The sequence below is a fragment of the Nannospalax galili genome, unplaced genomic scaffold, assembly GCF_000622305.1.
Source record: "Nannospalax galili isolate Female #2095 unplaced genomic scaffold, S.galili_v1.0 scaffold18, whole genome shotgun sequence".
Lineage (NCBI taxonomy): Eukaryota > Metazoa > Chordata > Mammalia > Rodentia > Spalacidae > Nannospalax > Nannospalax galili.
The window spans coordinates 11,686,275-11,699,765 of record NW_008346548.1 but is presented as its reverse complement, the minus strand read 5'-3'; the positions used below and the strand labels follow the sequence as shown (position 1 = coordinate 11,699,765).

Sequence of the window (13,491 nt, the reverse complement as noted above, 5' to 3'; positions counted from 1 at the left end):
TATTTATTATTTTTATTTTATGTGTATGCGTGTATTGTCTGCATGTAGGTATATACTGGAATTACAGACAATTGTTAGCTGCCATGTGGGTGCTGGGATTCGAACCTGGGTCTTCTGCAAGAACAGTCAGTGTTCTTAACTGCTGAGCCCCGAAACTTAACTTCTCTAGCCCCAAAGCTATAATTTTCTATGCGAGGCACCAGGTAAGTTGATTGAAACAGATTCATTTGCAGTACAGGAAACATAGACTTAATAACACTTTCCATCAATTCAGAATGTTAAGTTACCAAGTCATATAAACTTTCTGCCACTTCCCCTCACTGGCTTACCTGAGTAGACAGCTTGAAAACAAAATGTAATTCTAAGGGAGGACATAGGGGCCTCAATTGTGTCAATGCCCCACTGACACCATCATGAACACACTCAACCTCTTCCGCTGGGCATCCAGTCAGGCTTCCTTCTCCCTGTTCTGTCTATAGCTTGGCTCTCTACTTTCTGACTTTTCCAAGAGCATAGCTCCCGGCTTCCCGCCAGTGCTCCAAGAACCAACACAATTCTGACCCTACCAGAGAGAACTCTATTAGGTTCTACCAGCTTGTTCTTTTGTTTCTTTGGCCTGAACCCAGGCAGTTGTAGACCACTGATAAGTCCTTCAGTGTATTGGTCTTCTCTCAAGGGGAAGGGCTTCACACTCCTAGCACAGGGACTTGCATGCAGAAGTTCCAAAATAATTTATAGAGTCATCCTTTAAAAAAAGTGGGGTTTTAAAGTTTAAAACTTCATTTAATTTTATGTCTTATAGAGTTTAGACAGAGTACAATATTGTATAACTATATTAATTCAACTATAAACCTAAAAATGTACAGCCAATTTTGAAAGAGATGCATCTTAGCTCTGGAAATTGTTATTGAATATGTCGATGCTGTTTTAATGAAATGCTTCTTCTAATTATATGGTTATTAAATAAATAATTTTTAAAAAGTGGGTGAGGAGGAAGGGGGAAGCAGAACAAGATGGACTACTGGGTACCCTGAAAACAGTTGCTCTAAGGAAAAACAGAATGAAATTTGCATCTCCCAGAACAAGTATGCAGTTACTCCTTGTTCTTCCCATCCCACATGAGGTCTATGTGGGCTTGAAACTAATCCTTTTACACACATGGGAAGCCAGAGGAGTTAGGGGAGAATAACAGGTACATGGTAGAAAGCAGCTGATGCTGTCATGGAGTGTTTTTATGACTTGTCCAGTACTGTTTTATACTAAGCAGGAAAAATAATAGAACCAAAAACTATTCCACTAGCAACTGTACAGCAAGCATGCCACATCCACCCCTCTTCTCAGTGTAATGAATCCAAATTCCAGTTTTAACAATAAGACCTATTCCCAGCATTCTCCCAACCCAACACGAAGGAAGAAAGCTGAGACTATACTTGTTAGAACCCAAGGGAATGGTGTCAGGCTGGCTCTGGCAGCCGATGCTTAAGTGGATTCTCTTCTACTTACATCTTTGGCTTACATGACTCTGCTATACTCTGATCTGAATCCTTTATGGACAAATTTTCCTAACTGTGCAGGGCCTATCCCCAGAAATGGAAGTGGGGCAAGATGCTAGGCAGGCAGAGACTAGCTTGCTCTCCACCATCCCAACACGGGTCCCTAGTGCCTTCCCTTGTCTTTCCCTTCACTTCATGTTTGTTTGTTTGTTTGTTTTTTGCCTCCCTCCCCAGCAACATCTATTTCTCTGCCCTCCATCTTTAAATCTCAGTTTCCCTTTCTTTTTGCTCATTGTCTCTTCTCCTCTCTGCCTGGGTCCGTGGTCTGTCTCTCCTTATATAATGTCTATTTCCTGTCTCTCCTATTTTCATCTTCAGTCTTCCTTTCCCCCTCTCCTGAGGCTTTTCCTAGGAAGCCTGGTCTGTGGATTGGATGGCCTACCTTCTGGTTCTGCCTACCATCAACTAGCTGTGTAGTTATGGCCAAGTCACTTTCCATGTCTGGAATTCAATTCCCTCAACTGTGTAGGCTAGTTTGACTGGCTGTGTTTTTAGGCCTTGTCAACTTTTAGATTTTTTTCAAAGAATGAAATGGAATCCACATCAGCTAACCCACAAGGCAATTTCTGGGGAGCCCCCAACAGCACAAGCACCAGGGGGCGCCCGAGGACCACTAATTAACCAAGGATCTTGTTAGCATTTAGTTCAGCTCTGAGCTCATGGAAGAGACCTGAACTTGCTGAATAATTAATCAACATTATACTTATGAGTTCTGAGATTATGTCCTTGTGTCCTCAGCCTGGGCCATGAACACATTCACATTATAGTTCTCACAGGCAGACTCTAGCTACTTACCAATAAAGCAATAGTGCATGGGTAAGGGAGGACTAGATGGTATTATTTGACAGAAGCAGATTGGGGGGGGGTGTTCTCCAATAATTTCTACTCAATTAGGCAAGCATAAAGAGAACCCCAGTTTTATGCAGATATCACTAGAAGCTTTAAAGAACCTAGAAAGGAAGAAGTGCTGATTTCTCAAGGAGACTGGAATGAATGAAATAATTTTTAAAAGATGGTGGGATCCAAAGGTGAGTATGCTATCAAGATCTTTTTTTTTGAGACAGGGCCTTGTGTAGCCCAAGCTGGCCTTGAACTCACTATGGAGCCAAGGACGACCTTGAAATCCTCGTCCCAAGTGCTAGGATTGCAGGCATGCACTTCCGCAATAGACTGGAGCAGGAAAATTACTTGCCTAATCTAAGCCTGAAAACCAGGACAGGCTCATGCATGGCTGGGAGTCAGAAGACTGAAGACTGCATCCTTTCACTCTAACCCTTTAAACTGCATGAGTTCAGCGGCCTTTTGAGGCACAGCTCAGATACCTGTTGGGCACTAATGGTTGGCTGGATGTCAGATAAGCAACTGAGATTTACCACCAGGTTTGTTCACCCTTATTTTCACACATTTTTTTCTTGCATCTGTATGTACAGGGGGTACAAGGAATAAATGAATGAGTAATCGATCAAATAAGTGGGGTGATGGGTGAATTGTCATGCTCCCAAAGCCACATATGCATATCCTAAAAAGAACAAAGGAATTGTCCATTCTGGCAATTTAATTATCACAGAATATTCCTGTCACACTCACCTCCTAATCTTCTGCCTGCTGTTAAACAGTGCCAACAAGTGATAAGCTGAGACTCTTATTTTTAAGAGCACGTCATACAATAGCCACACATGTAGTTTTATTATATTGTTTTCTTCATTTTAGTGTAGATGCTATATGACCACAGGGAAGTCGGATGACAGTAGATCTTGGCAAATCCAAGTGTGGCATGCTGCCCTCTTCTTGTGGAAACCTGCCCTCCTCACAGCTGCTCTGCAGCTCTCCAGAGGCCAGCTTTGAGCTGCAGTCCTAAGAACAGCAGGAGGGTAAGGAGGAGTCTAGCATACTATGTCACTTGTACTGGTGACCAATTTTATTCTGGCAAGTCACAGAGAGTTCATGGAAGCAACCACGCCCCCTCTTTTGTGTCTGCAAGGCTAGTGCCTCACTCATCTGTCTCACTAGACGACCAGACAGCTTCCCTAATCTCTGGGCTCAGGGTGATGAATTTATCCGGACAGCTCCAGATGGTAAGAGCAGGCAGCTGACTCATCTGCTTTCCCCTTTCTGCCAGCCCCAGGTCTCTGAGCTGAGCAGCACATCAGCAGTGCTCTCCCTTGGGGACTCAGGTGTCCCTCTGATGACACTATCACATGGCAGGAAGGACTGCCACAAGGGGAGGCCCGAAAGGGAAAGCAAGCCTGAAGGGCCCTGTACTCCAGAGATTGAATGCACACCGACTTTTTTGTCTCCCAGAAAGTGCAACAGTGTTAAGGATGCTTCCCATCCTACCCGTCCACTGCAGGCACCCAGTGTCAGGCTCCTGCCAACAGCAGCTGGGAAGATATGTGCTTGGAATTTCACTCTTGCTCCCTTTCTGATGATATCAGGTCAGCATCACAGGAGAATAGACAGTGAATTGGTTTTTCCTGTGTAGAATCTTGAAATTCCATGGTGGCCCGTGCTACCCAGTGTCCCGTCCTGTCTCACCCAGTAAAGTCACAGGGAGATGACACTAGCCTTGATCTTGGGTCCAGATTCTACCCAGATCCCCACATCTAGTTTATCAGTCCTCTGAGCAAAGTTTCTAGTGTTTCCAAGGATAGAGAAACAGATGGTACAAGGGGGAAAGAAGGGGCCACTTCCCTTCAACGGGCACTTATGTCCTGGCTATCTTTTTATGGTCAGGAACAAACATTTCTTTTTTAAAAACATATTTTATTATTTTTATTTTATGTGTATGTGTGTATTGCCTGCATGTAGGTAAGTGCACCCATGTTGTGCAATGCCCGTGGAGGACAGAAGAGACCGTCAGATCTCCTGGAACTGGAGTTACGGACAGTTGTTAGCTCCAAGAACAGTCAGTGTTCTTAACCACTGAGCCATCTCTCCAGCCCCAGAAACAAACATTTCATTGTTACCTGAAGTAATGGAAGAACCAGGACTGGTGTAATAATGCAAAAAGGCAAAGCCCCAGGAATATTTGACCACAGAATGTATGTGAACAATAGCCCCACCCCCTTTTCTTGTTTTTGAGACAGGATCTCTCTATAGCCCCAGCTATCCTGGAACTTGCTATATTGACCAGGCTGGACTCTGTCTCACAGAGGGCCATTTGCTTTTGCCTCCTGAGTGTTGGAGTTAAAGGTGTATACCACCACACATGGCATTAGCCCATAATTTAAATCTGGTTTCAAAGGTCCAACTTTGTCAACAAATCATCTAAAAATTTCTATATGGTACCCCATGCTTACTCAGTCAAGAAGTGAGTTCACTTTATGTAGGGTCCAACTCCATCAGTCCTCAGATGACTTCGTAGCACCCAAGCTGCCTAGTAATCTTCCTCCCTGCATGAAAGTCATATTCACCAGGAGAATTCCTTGACTGCAAGGAATTTCTATTCCTGAGACTGAACCTCCTTTAGCAACAAAACTCAGTAAGAGTAAGAGGGCTCTGTCTCAAAGCTGCTCAGGAAGAAGTATGCCACTAACAAGCCCAGTAGGTTTTTGTTTTTTTTCCCCTTCCTTCTTTTGCAGGGTATGGAGGAACAGCTGAGGGCTGACTTGTCATGTCCCTCTATCAGTGTGGCCTCCTTGAGGTCAGGGACTCCAGCACAGTCAGCCTCTTGAGATGGAGGATGACACATGGAGCACAGAACCTGTTACCTGCTGCACATCTTGCTGGAAGACACAGAGCTGCAGCCGTTGGTGGAGCCGCACCTTGCGGTGCTGCCAGATGCTTTCAAGCCGCCGCTGGTGGTGCAGCACCTCATGCACCACATCCAGCACCTGGTGTACAGCCTTAGAGTAGTTGGCTGTGGCTGTGAGAGACTCAGAATTCCCAGGGCTCAGGGGACGCTGCAGCACATCCAACAGAGCTTTGCCATCCTGGCTGACCTGCAGGAAGGAAGAGAGTTCAGGTCAAGAGCCCCTGACCAAGGAAGAGCAGAAGCACGCAGGATCAGAGAGAGGCAAGTGGAGTCTGCTCCAGAGCGCCTGATAAGGCCTGACACACTCAGTCCTCAGCAGGTTCATCACAGCCAAGGAGTACTCCATCCACTACAGCTGTCCAGTTGCAGTCCATGGAAAGGCAGAGCATCCAGGGTCACGGGAGAGAGGAGCTGCTAGAGCGCTGACCAATTGTCTCCCCTCCAAAGCATAGCTAGTTGCACAAGGGTAGGGAGTCTGCCTTGCCCTCTCCTCAGTGTCCAGAACCTCACGTCAGAAAGCAAGCCAGACATGGCACTACCATAAACCTTTCCTGCTCTCTCTTTCCCAACTTCCTCTGTCTGACTCCAAGCTTTTAGATTTGTGAACAGAGGCACTAAGCCTCGGTGCTCTTGTTTGTAAAGGGGAAAAGATAAGGACACACACTTCAGAGATGCAGTATGCATTAAATGAGTCTGCACATGCAGAGCACACAAGGCCCAGCTTATAGGCTACCAATACTGCTGCCATCATCTTCATTATCTCTGTCACCTTCCCTATCATTTTCCTTCATTTCTTTGTCATTTTCTTTCTTTTACACATTCCTCTCCCTGTATATAACCCCTTGTATCTCCTATAATGCATCTTTCTAGAATATGCAGAGTAAGGTAGGGACCTTTAGACTGTACGCACCATCCATGTTTCTGTACTCCCCAACTTCACCCTCAGTGCTGATAATAGTGGGGTTGGTATCTCTGTCATTTCTGTCATTGGAACCCTGACATAATCAGAGCACCAATAATTCTGGAGAGTGGCATCTTAGGATCAACACCAGTGGTCCTACAGAGACTGCCAGAGTGCTCATAGGATGTGTGCTTCTCCCTCTAGAAACAGTGGACACTGGGATGCTGAATTACAGTTCTTAATGCATTTAGTTAATATCAACTGAAGTTGGCATGGAGTTGAAATGGTCTTCTTTTCCTATTGGAAAGGTAAAAAGGAGGTGTGCTTCCATATCTCCTACACAACAAACTGGGAGTGTTCACAGCCTTGCAGCCTTTTCATACCTCCCCTCAGGCTTGGCTAGGACTCCAGGATAGGGGCAGCTAACACCTATTCATGGGATCACAAAAATGCTTTGGGGCTAAGGATGATTAAGGAAAGTATTGCGGTAGAGTTAGGCTAATAAGGCAAGAGAGGAAAGAACCACCACCCACCAGCCCTGCTAGTCCTATCTCCTCAATTTATTGCCAGGGAAGACAGCTTATAAATAATACAGAGGTGATACCCTCCAGACAAGTCATGGAAATTTAAGTCAACATAAGACCCAGCTCACAAGAGTCAGTCTCCACATCTGTAGGAAGCTTGGAGGAACTTCCAAGATCCATGAGCTAGGGCTTGAGAAGTTGGGAAAAATACTGTGTCTCTATGTGAATGGTACCCATGCATCACAGGAATGAATGGTATACTCATAACTTTAACATCATCTAGTCTCTACTTTTGTATTTTATAAGGAGTAAATGTAGAGGCTCTTGACACGTGGACAGAGGCACAGTTCTGTCATAAGACAAAGCTTGGGGCCACCTGGATTGGAGTTGCTGGAATCCAATTTGACTCAAAAGTGCCCTGCTCTGTGCTTCCTATAATGACAAACCTCATTATCATTCTTATTACTGTGAGGCCCTGGGCTAAGTGTATTATGTACAGCATCTTTACATCCTTGATACTACCTCAGGAGGCAGGAGGTGTCACCAGCTTTTCTTCATGGAAGAACCTGAAGCTCATCATGACAAAGCCACTTGCTTGAGGTCACACAACTAGTAAACAGGGGAGCCCGAGATTCAAACTGTTTTTACTGTGGCAAACTTCCCTTACTCTTACCCCAATAAGTCACCTGAGACAAGAGTTATCAAAACTTAGGTGACAGTCCCCAGTTCTTGACATTCTGCTTCAGTCTGGAATAGAACCCTAAAGTCTGTCTCTTCCACAGCCACCTCATGGGAATCTGATGCAGGTAGTCTGGGAACCCATTTAGACTAACACTCCACTGACAGACTGCTCCAGAAGAGAGGCCAGCCAGATTTGAGTTCACCTGTTCTCCTTATCTGGCTTCCTAATTCTCTCATCTCTTTCCCTTAGCCCTTTCCTTAGAATTCATGCCATTCAGCAAACATTCTTACTTGTGTATGTTCACACATCTGCACCACGTGACCTTTTCCTTTTACTCTGAGTGTCAAATATTTTCCCATTTTTTCTCTGGCAGCATCCACTGCCTTTGATTTTTCAGTGGAAGAGCCTTTTAGTTTGTCCTTTATATGAATGGCAGCTTCATAGAAAACTAGTATCTTTTGATGAGTTGCTTCATAAAAGAGCATAAAAGAGGTGGTGGGGGCTGCTGGGTGTGCACACATTCTTTCACCAACTGGAAAACCAGCCCAGAGTCAGCCTTGCTTCCTCATGTTCCTCCTCCATAGAAGAAAGTTCACACTTAACACAGGGTGAAGATGTCCAGGTGTGTGGGGAGAGAAAGAGGACAGGAAGATGGAGGGAAAGGGAGAGAATGAACATGTAAGCCCCCAGGTGGCATCTGGTCATGTTCCAAACCATATGTGTTCCTGGCTGGAGATTGCATAGCTTACAGATCAGGGTTCCTAAAGATGCCTCTGAAAGTGGGAAAACTGCTTCTTTTCTTAAAATTCAACCCAGACTATTCCATAGTGTACCAATCTATGTTTAGCCCCTTTACCAAACAGACATAAAACCTTTGGTCATTCTTCTTGGCTCTTACCTCTGTGTAAGCCTGGGTCACCTGCTCATATAAGGACTGATGGTGATGGATCGCCAGCTCCAGGTCCTGCATCTCAGAGGGCAGGCCACCTTCACTGCACATCTTGCACCAGGCATCCACTCCTGACAGAAACTGGAAGAAGATGCCAGGTAGTGAGAATGGGAACACTGGGAGCAGAGTTGGTGAGTTAAAGAGTAGAGAGCATCAGACACCTTTGGAGCATAAGGATTTTGAGTACCTCATAGGCCCCTGCAGTAAGCAGGGCTGACCCCTAGTACAAAGTTTAGCCAGGGAGACATCTGGGAAGTACAGTTTCTACAAAGACAAGACAGGGCCAGTTGTCTGCATGTTCAACAGGATATGCTTTTACAGCAATTACAAAGTACAGACACCAACACAGCCCACTACAGTCCATAGACACATGAGCCCTCCTTGCTCTGGCACACTCGTGTATGAGAGAGGCTGCATCAATGCAATGAGAGGGTGCCAACCTTTGCTTCCAATGTGTACCCTGAGCTGTGGGGAGAAGCAAAGAACACCTAAAAAATATCGATATCCCTTGGGACCTTGTAAAAACCCTTTCTGCAGGGGATGTAGGTTAAGGCCCAACAGGATTCTGATTTGAACCATGCCCTGGGGGCAGAACAGGTCATGGTGGGGAGGCAGACTGTGCCACCCCTACAGTGGTGGTGGCCCCTGGGATATGATGCATGAACACAGATCTTAACAGACATCAAATTATTTTAAAATTAAAATTAACAACTGTGGAAAACTATGGGTCTCCATGCACAAAGGGTGAGGTATCTAAAACCACTCAGATTTACTGGGTGGAAAAATACACCTTTAAAATTCAAATAATTCTTCACCCAACAGTCTAGAATGGTTCTGGCTGTGATTTCTCTTGCCTAGGCATACAGTTCCATTTAAATTAATTGCCTAAATACCTTTTTATCTCATTGCTAGAACAGCCCATTGGAGGACAATAAAGAGCTGCCTAAATAAATGCATTTAAAATAGTCTTATATCCATTTTTTTTCTTACCAGTTAAAGAGGAACATGGTTTATGATTTTCCCTGAAGGACTGGTAATACCTGAGGAAACTACATCAAAAATAGAGACTAATAAAATAGCTTCTGATTCAAACCAGCCCAAATCAGAAAATATCAAATAAATTTAACTCCTCCAGCTCCTTAGTTCTGGCTCTGTGTTTTCTTCTGCAACTATGTGACAGTCATCCTGGTGCCACAGTCAGCTTTCAGCACCTGGTGAGTCACCTCAAAGAGAGAGCCAGAGAGTGGGAAGAACTGAGTCTTCCTTACCAGTTAGATAAACTTGTAATAAGGTGTGCAAGTGATAGAGCTGAAAAATGGACAGAAGATTGAGCATTGATAGCCTCATGATCCTAAGAAGAAAACAATCACTATGTAATAAAAAGAAAAGATGAAGTTAGACCCCTCTCAAAGTGCAGAACTGTGGCTTGATTTATGGCAGTATTTATTTCAGAGTATAAGAAGGCTACAGATGGAAATAAACACTTGTGGAGAAAACAAAAGGATACTAGGTCAGCATGTGCAGCAAATACCCCTGGTAGAAATGTCTGCCATCCAAAAAGCACATTAGATACCTTGGCCCATTTGTCATGACCCATCTCATTCCAACAACCCCATGAGACTGGTGATTAGGCCCATATTAGGGAGGAGGAACAGCTTAGAATGGTGGAATGACTTGCCTGAGAGTTAATGTGGCACACTGGGTATAGAATCTACATGTCTTTCCTCAAAGTCAAGACAGTTTCCCTGTTAGACTGATTAAAGGGAAAGATTTAAGGCATGGCCATGTGTCTGATACTTCTTTACCTATGAGTTAGCCAAACATGAAACCGAGAAAGAAGCTTGGAAGTTAAGACCACAGGCTTTAATGTTAGACACTCCTGGGCTGAAACCCTACCTGCTGGAGATTGTGTGATTTTCACAGTGGTGTGTGGGAAAATGTTTAACAACCAATAGATAGGTGTATATGTGTATATATATATATTATACACATGAATGCATTAAAAATTTTACTGATATGAAGTATGTATAACCCATGACTTACAAAGAATAACATATATACTGTTCTTCATTATAGTTTCATGTAGCCAATCCATTTCACAGGATGTTCTTGTTGAACTAATGTATCCACAGACAACCTATGGTAGGTAACAAGTGACAAATTTCATAGCTCCAACACAACACTGGGTGATATTTTCACTTACATCAAGGAGTAAGATGAAACCGAAGATTTGCACCAACACAGCACTTGTTCATCAGTGATGTGAGTGATTGTAGATACTGGGAGAGCACTTCCTGAATTTTATATACTACTCACAATATAACAGTTATACACAGGATGCATTTTTAAGTCTGCATTTTAAAACATCCCAAGCCCACATTTTCTTAAGATTCTAGAGTAGACAATCAAGCACTGATTTGCAGCATTTGATAATTTCCATAGTGTAAAACAACCACGGTCACTGTGATTTACCTAGTGACATTACTGAAAGTGGAGTGGGAAGAGATGACCAGTAGTATACAGTTATATAGTATTCCCACCACAGAAAAACATAAAAATAACCTCAAGAACACAGATTATAAAAAGTAGTAACCAGGATTGGAGAGAGGGCTCAGTGGTTAAGAGCATTACCCACATGGCAGCTAACAACCATCCTTAACTCCAGTTCCAGAAGATCCAACGCCCTCTTCTGACCTCCATGGACATTGTATGACATGGGTACACTTACACATGCAGGCAATACACTCATACACATAAAAAAATAATAAATAAAATATTTTTAAAAGGTAGTAACTAGGAACTGATGAAGTGATGAGTTTTGAGTATCATCTTTGTTTTTAGCATAACATGATTACATGTTTTAGTTTTAAGTAATGGTTGTATTTAAAAATTAACTCAAGATTTTCTGAAAATTTGACAACTGACTCTCCATGAGCTAGTCTGAGTCAGGCTCTGACATACTACAGGCTCTTAGGCATGTTACCTGATCTAAGTTTCAGTGTTCTCTGTAAAATGTGTTCATATGGCTACTGCCTGGTCATTAAGTAAGCAAATGACAACAGTAATCATCATTTCTATTAATCATGTTATTTCTATATTAAATTCCTCATGTAAAATTAGTTTCTCCTGCTCTAAACACTCAATGATCATCAGTCTCTTTCATCCCTTTTGTTTCAGCTCAGAAACTGAACACTAAGCAGTAAACACATGCACACATATGTGTGCACGTGCCCCACACACAACTTCCAAGTAGGATGCAGTCTCTGAGTCTCCTCCTGTTTTATGAAAAGCAAGGCACATGAGTTACCAATGTTTCTTTGAATACATAGTGTAAAATAAGGTTTATTATTGGAGCTATTCAGTAGGATCTTAGGGTTCTCTGTGGAGAGAGTGCATGCACATTTCCACCCTGCCATTCCCTGTCTCCACATGGCTCCCACCACAGCAGATGCAGCCTGTTTTTGGGTCTCACCTGCTCTGCCTTCTGGTGGAACACAGCAGACATAGCCAGGATGGTGCTGCGTTCATCCAGGGCAGCTGCGAAGCTCTTCCATTCCTGGTCCAGCTGCGTGGAGATCTGCTTGATTTGCTGAGAAGCATAATGGCCGGCCTCTGAGAGGCGGGAAGCCACGGACATGATGCGGTTGATGTTGACATAGGCATTCTGGGAGGTAAAGCAGAGTGTACACTTAGTGGGGCAAACTGAAAAGGCAATCACTGGGCACTTGTGGGGGTAGGTGTGTGTAGCAGGAAGCCTCCAAAGATGGTGTGGACTCAGAGCCCTGGGATTCAGCAAGAATTCACTTCACTTCTTGGTCCACAAATAGCCCGCCAAAAGGAGCCCACGCCTCCATACCCTGCTCGTGAGTCCGGTGACTGCTAACAGACTGCGTGGCGTGGACCAATCAGAAAACAATACGCTGACTAAAGGGACTTGGGGGCGGAGAAAAGGGAAATATAAGGCCTGCCCCCTCCTGCATTAAACGAGCCTGCAGCTCCTCATCTAGTGCTTGCTTCTACCCAACTCCCGGGGTCTGTGTGTCGTGACTCCATGCCTCTTCCCCCCCCAATCAGCAGGGGATCCAATCCAGGTTAGGGTCTTCACAGTTGGCCTGAGAACCCGCAACACCTGGCACCTTAACAGGGACTCCTGCCCACAGTGTTGGCGACACCCAGAACCTCAGTTCATTCGGTAAGTACGCCCCTGGATTTGTCTGTTTCTTGGGCTGCTCGAGGGTAAGCGAGTAGCCCCCTCCTCTCTCCCCTCCACCCTGTCTGTCATTTTTATTTGTTGGACTAGTTTGTTAGATCAGGGAGGCACACTCCGCAATGTGGTCCCAAAGCCCACGTCGGCACCTGCCTCTCAGCTTGTCCCAGTGAGTTCACATAAGGGCTGATCCACCCAGAACTCAGAGCCCAGGCTTCAGGTCACCCTGTTGCCTGTCCCGGAGACACCATGTGAGCATACAGCTGGAGGTGTCACGGCCTCCAGAAGTCCCTCACTGAGCACAAGACATTTGGATCCGATACACCTTTACATGTCGGGGTGGTTTACATACGAGTGGTTCACAGTGCTTCTTTGCTTCCTTTGTGCCCTCTTGGTAGTCAACCTCATCTTCTACTTTTGTGGCAAATTCCCCTTCACGAGACCCTCCCACAATGGGCAATTTACCACCACAATGCAGGGAACCACAAACGGCAGCACTCAAGGTTGAAAGTGAAACCAAAAGATATCGAACACTTTTGGGATGAAGCCACTAATTTGGCTCCGTGGGTCTCCCCTGAAAACATGTGGGACCCTGACAGATGGATGTGGGTCCTCTTCCTGGCCTAAAAAGTGGATGTTGGGTCAGGGATCACTCCCCCCCGCATCGTTCATACTGGTCCTCCTAGCCATCATTGCTAGCCTTAAATCCTCCTCTCCTGAAAAGTCACCTTGGCCCACAACAAACACTGCCGGGAACAATCTAGTGTAGATCTGGCTATTACCTCGACCTCTGACCTCCCGGACCCAGAGGTGGATGCAGCCTCTGCGCCCACTTCCAATAAGGAAGGAGCTCCTTTGCCTATATCTCAGGATACTCTCCTAGAGTTACCATGCCCAGAAATTCCCCCGCCCCATTACCCG

General features: G+C 44.8%; 1 protein-coding gene across 25 annotated transcripts in view; it reads right to left on the bottom strand.

Moving 5' to 3' along the window:
- Kalrn (kalirin RhoGEF kinase) overlaps nucleotides 1–13,491 on the bottom strand; it is a 700,573-nt gene that overhangs the window by 372,819 nt on the left and 314,263 nt on the right. For all 25 annotated transcript variants that reach the window (XM_017800540.2, XM_029568193.1, XM_029568189.1 and 22 more), the window contains exons 7-9: nucleotides 11,836–12,027; nucleotides 8,313–8,444; nucleotides 5,264–5,494 (exon numbers count right to left, since the gene is read on the bottom strand). In XM_017800540.2, the coding sequence (XP_017656029.1) occupies nucleotides 5,264–5,494; nucleotides 8,313–8,444; nucleotides 11,836–12,027 (555 nt within the window). The remainder of the gene's footprint in view (nucleotides 1–5,263; nucleotides 5,495–8,312; nucleotides 8,445–11,835; nucleotides 12,028–13,491) is intronic.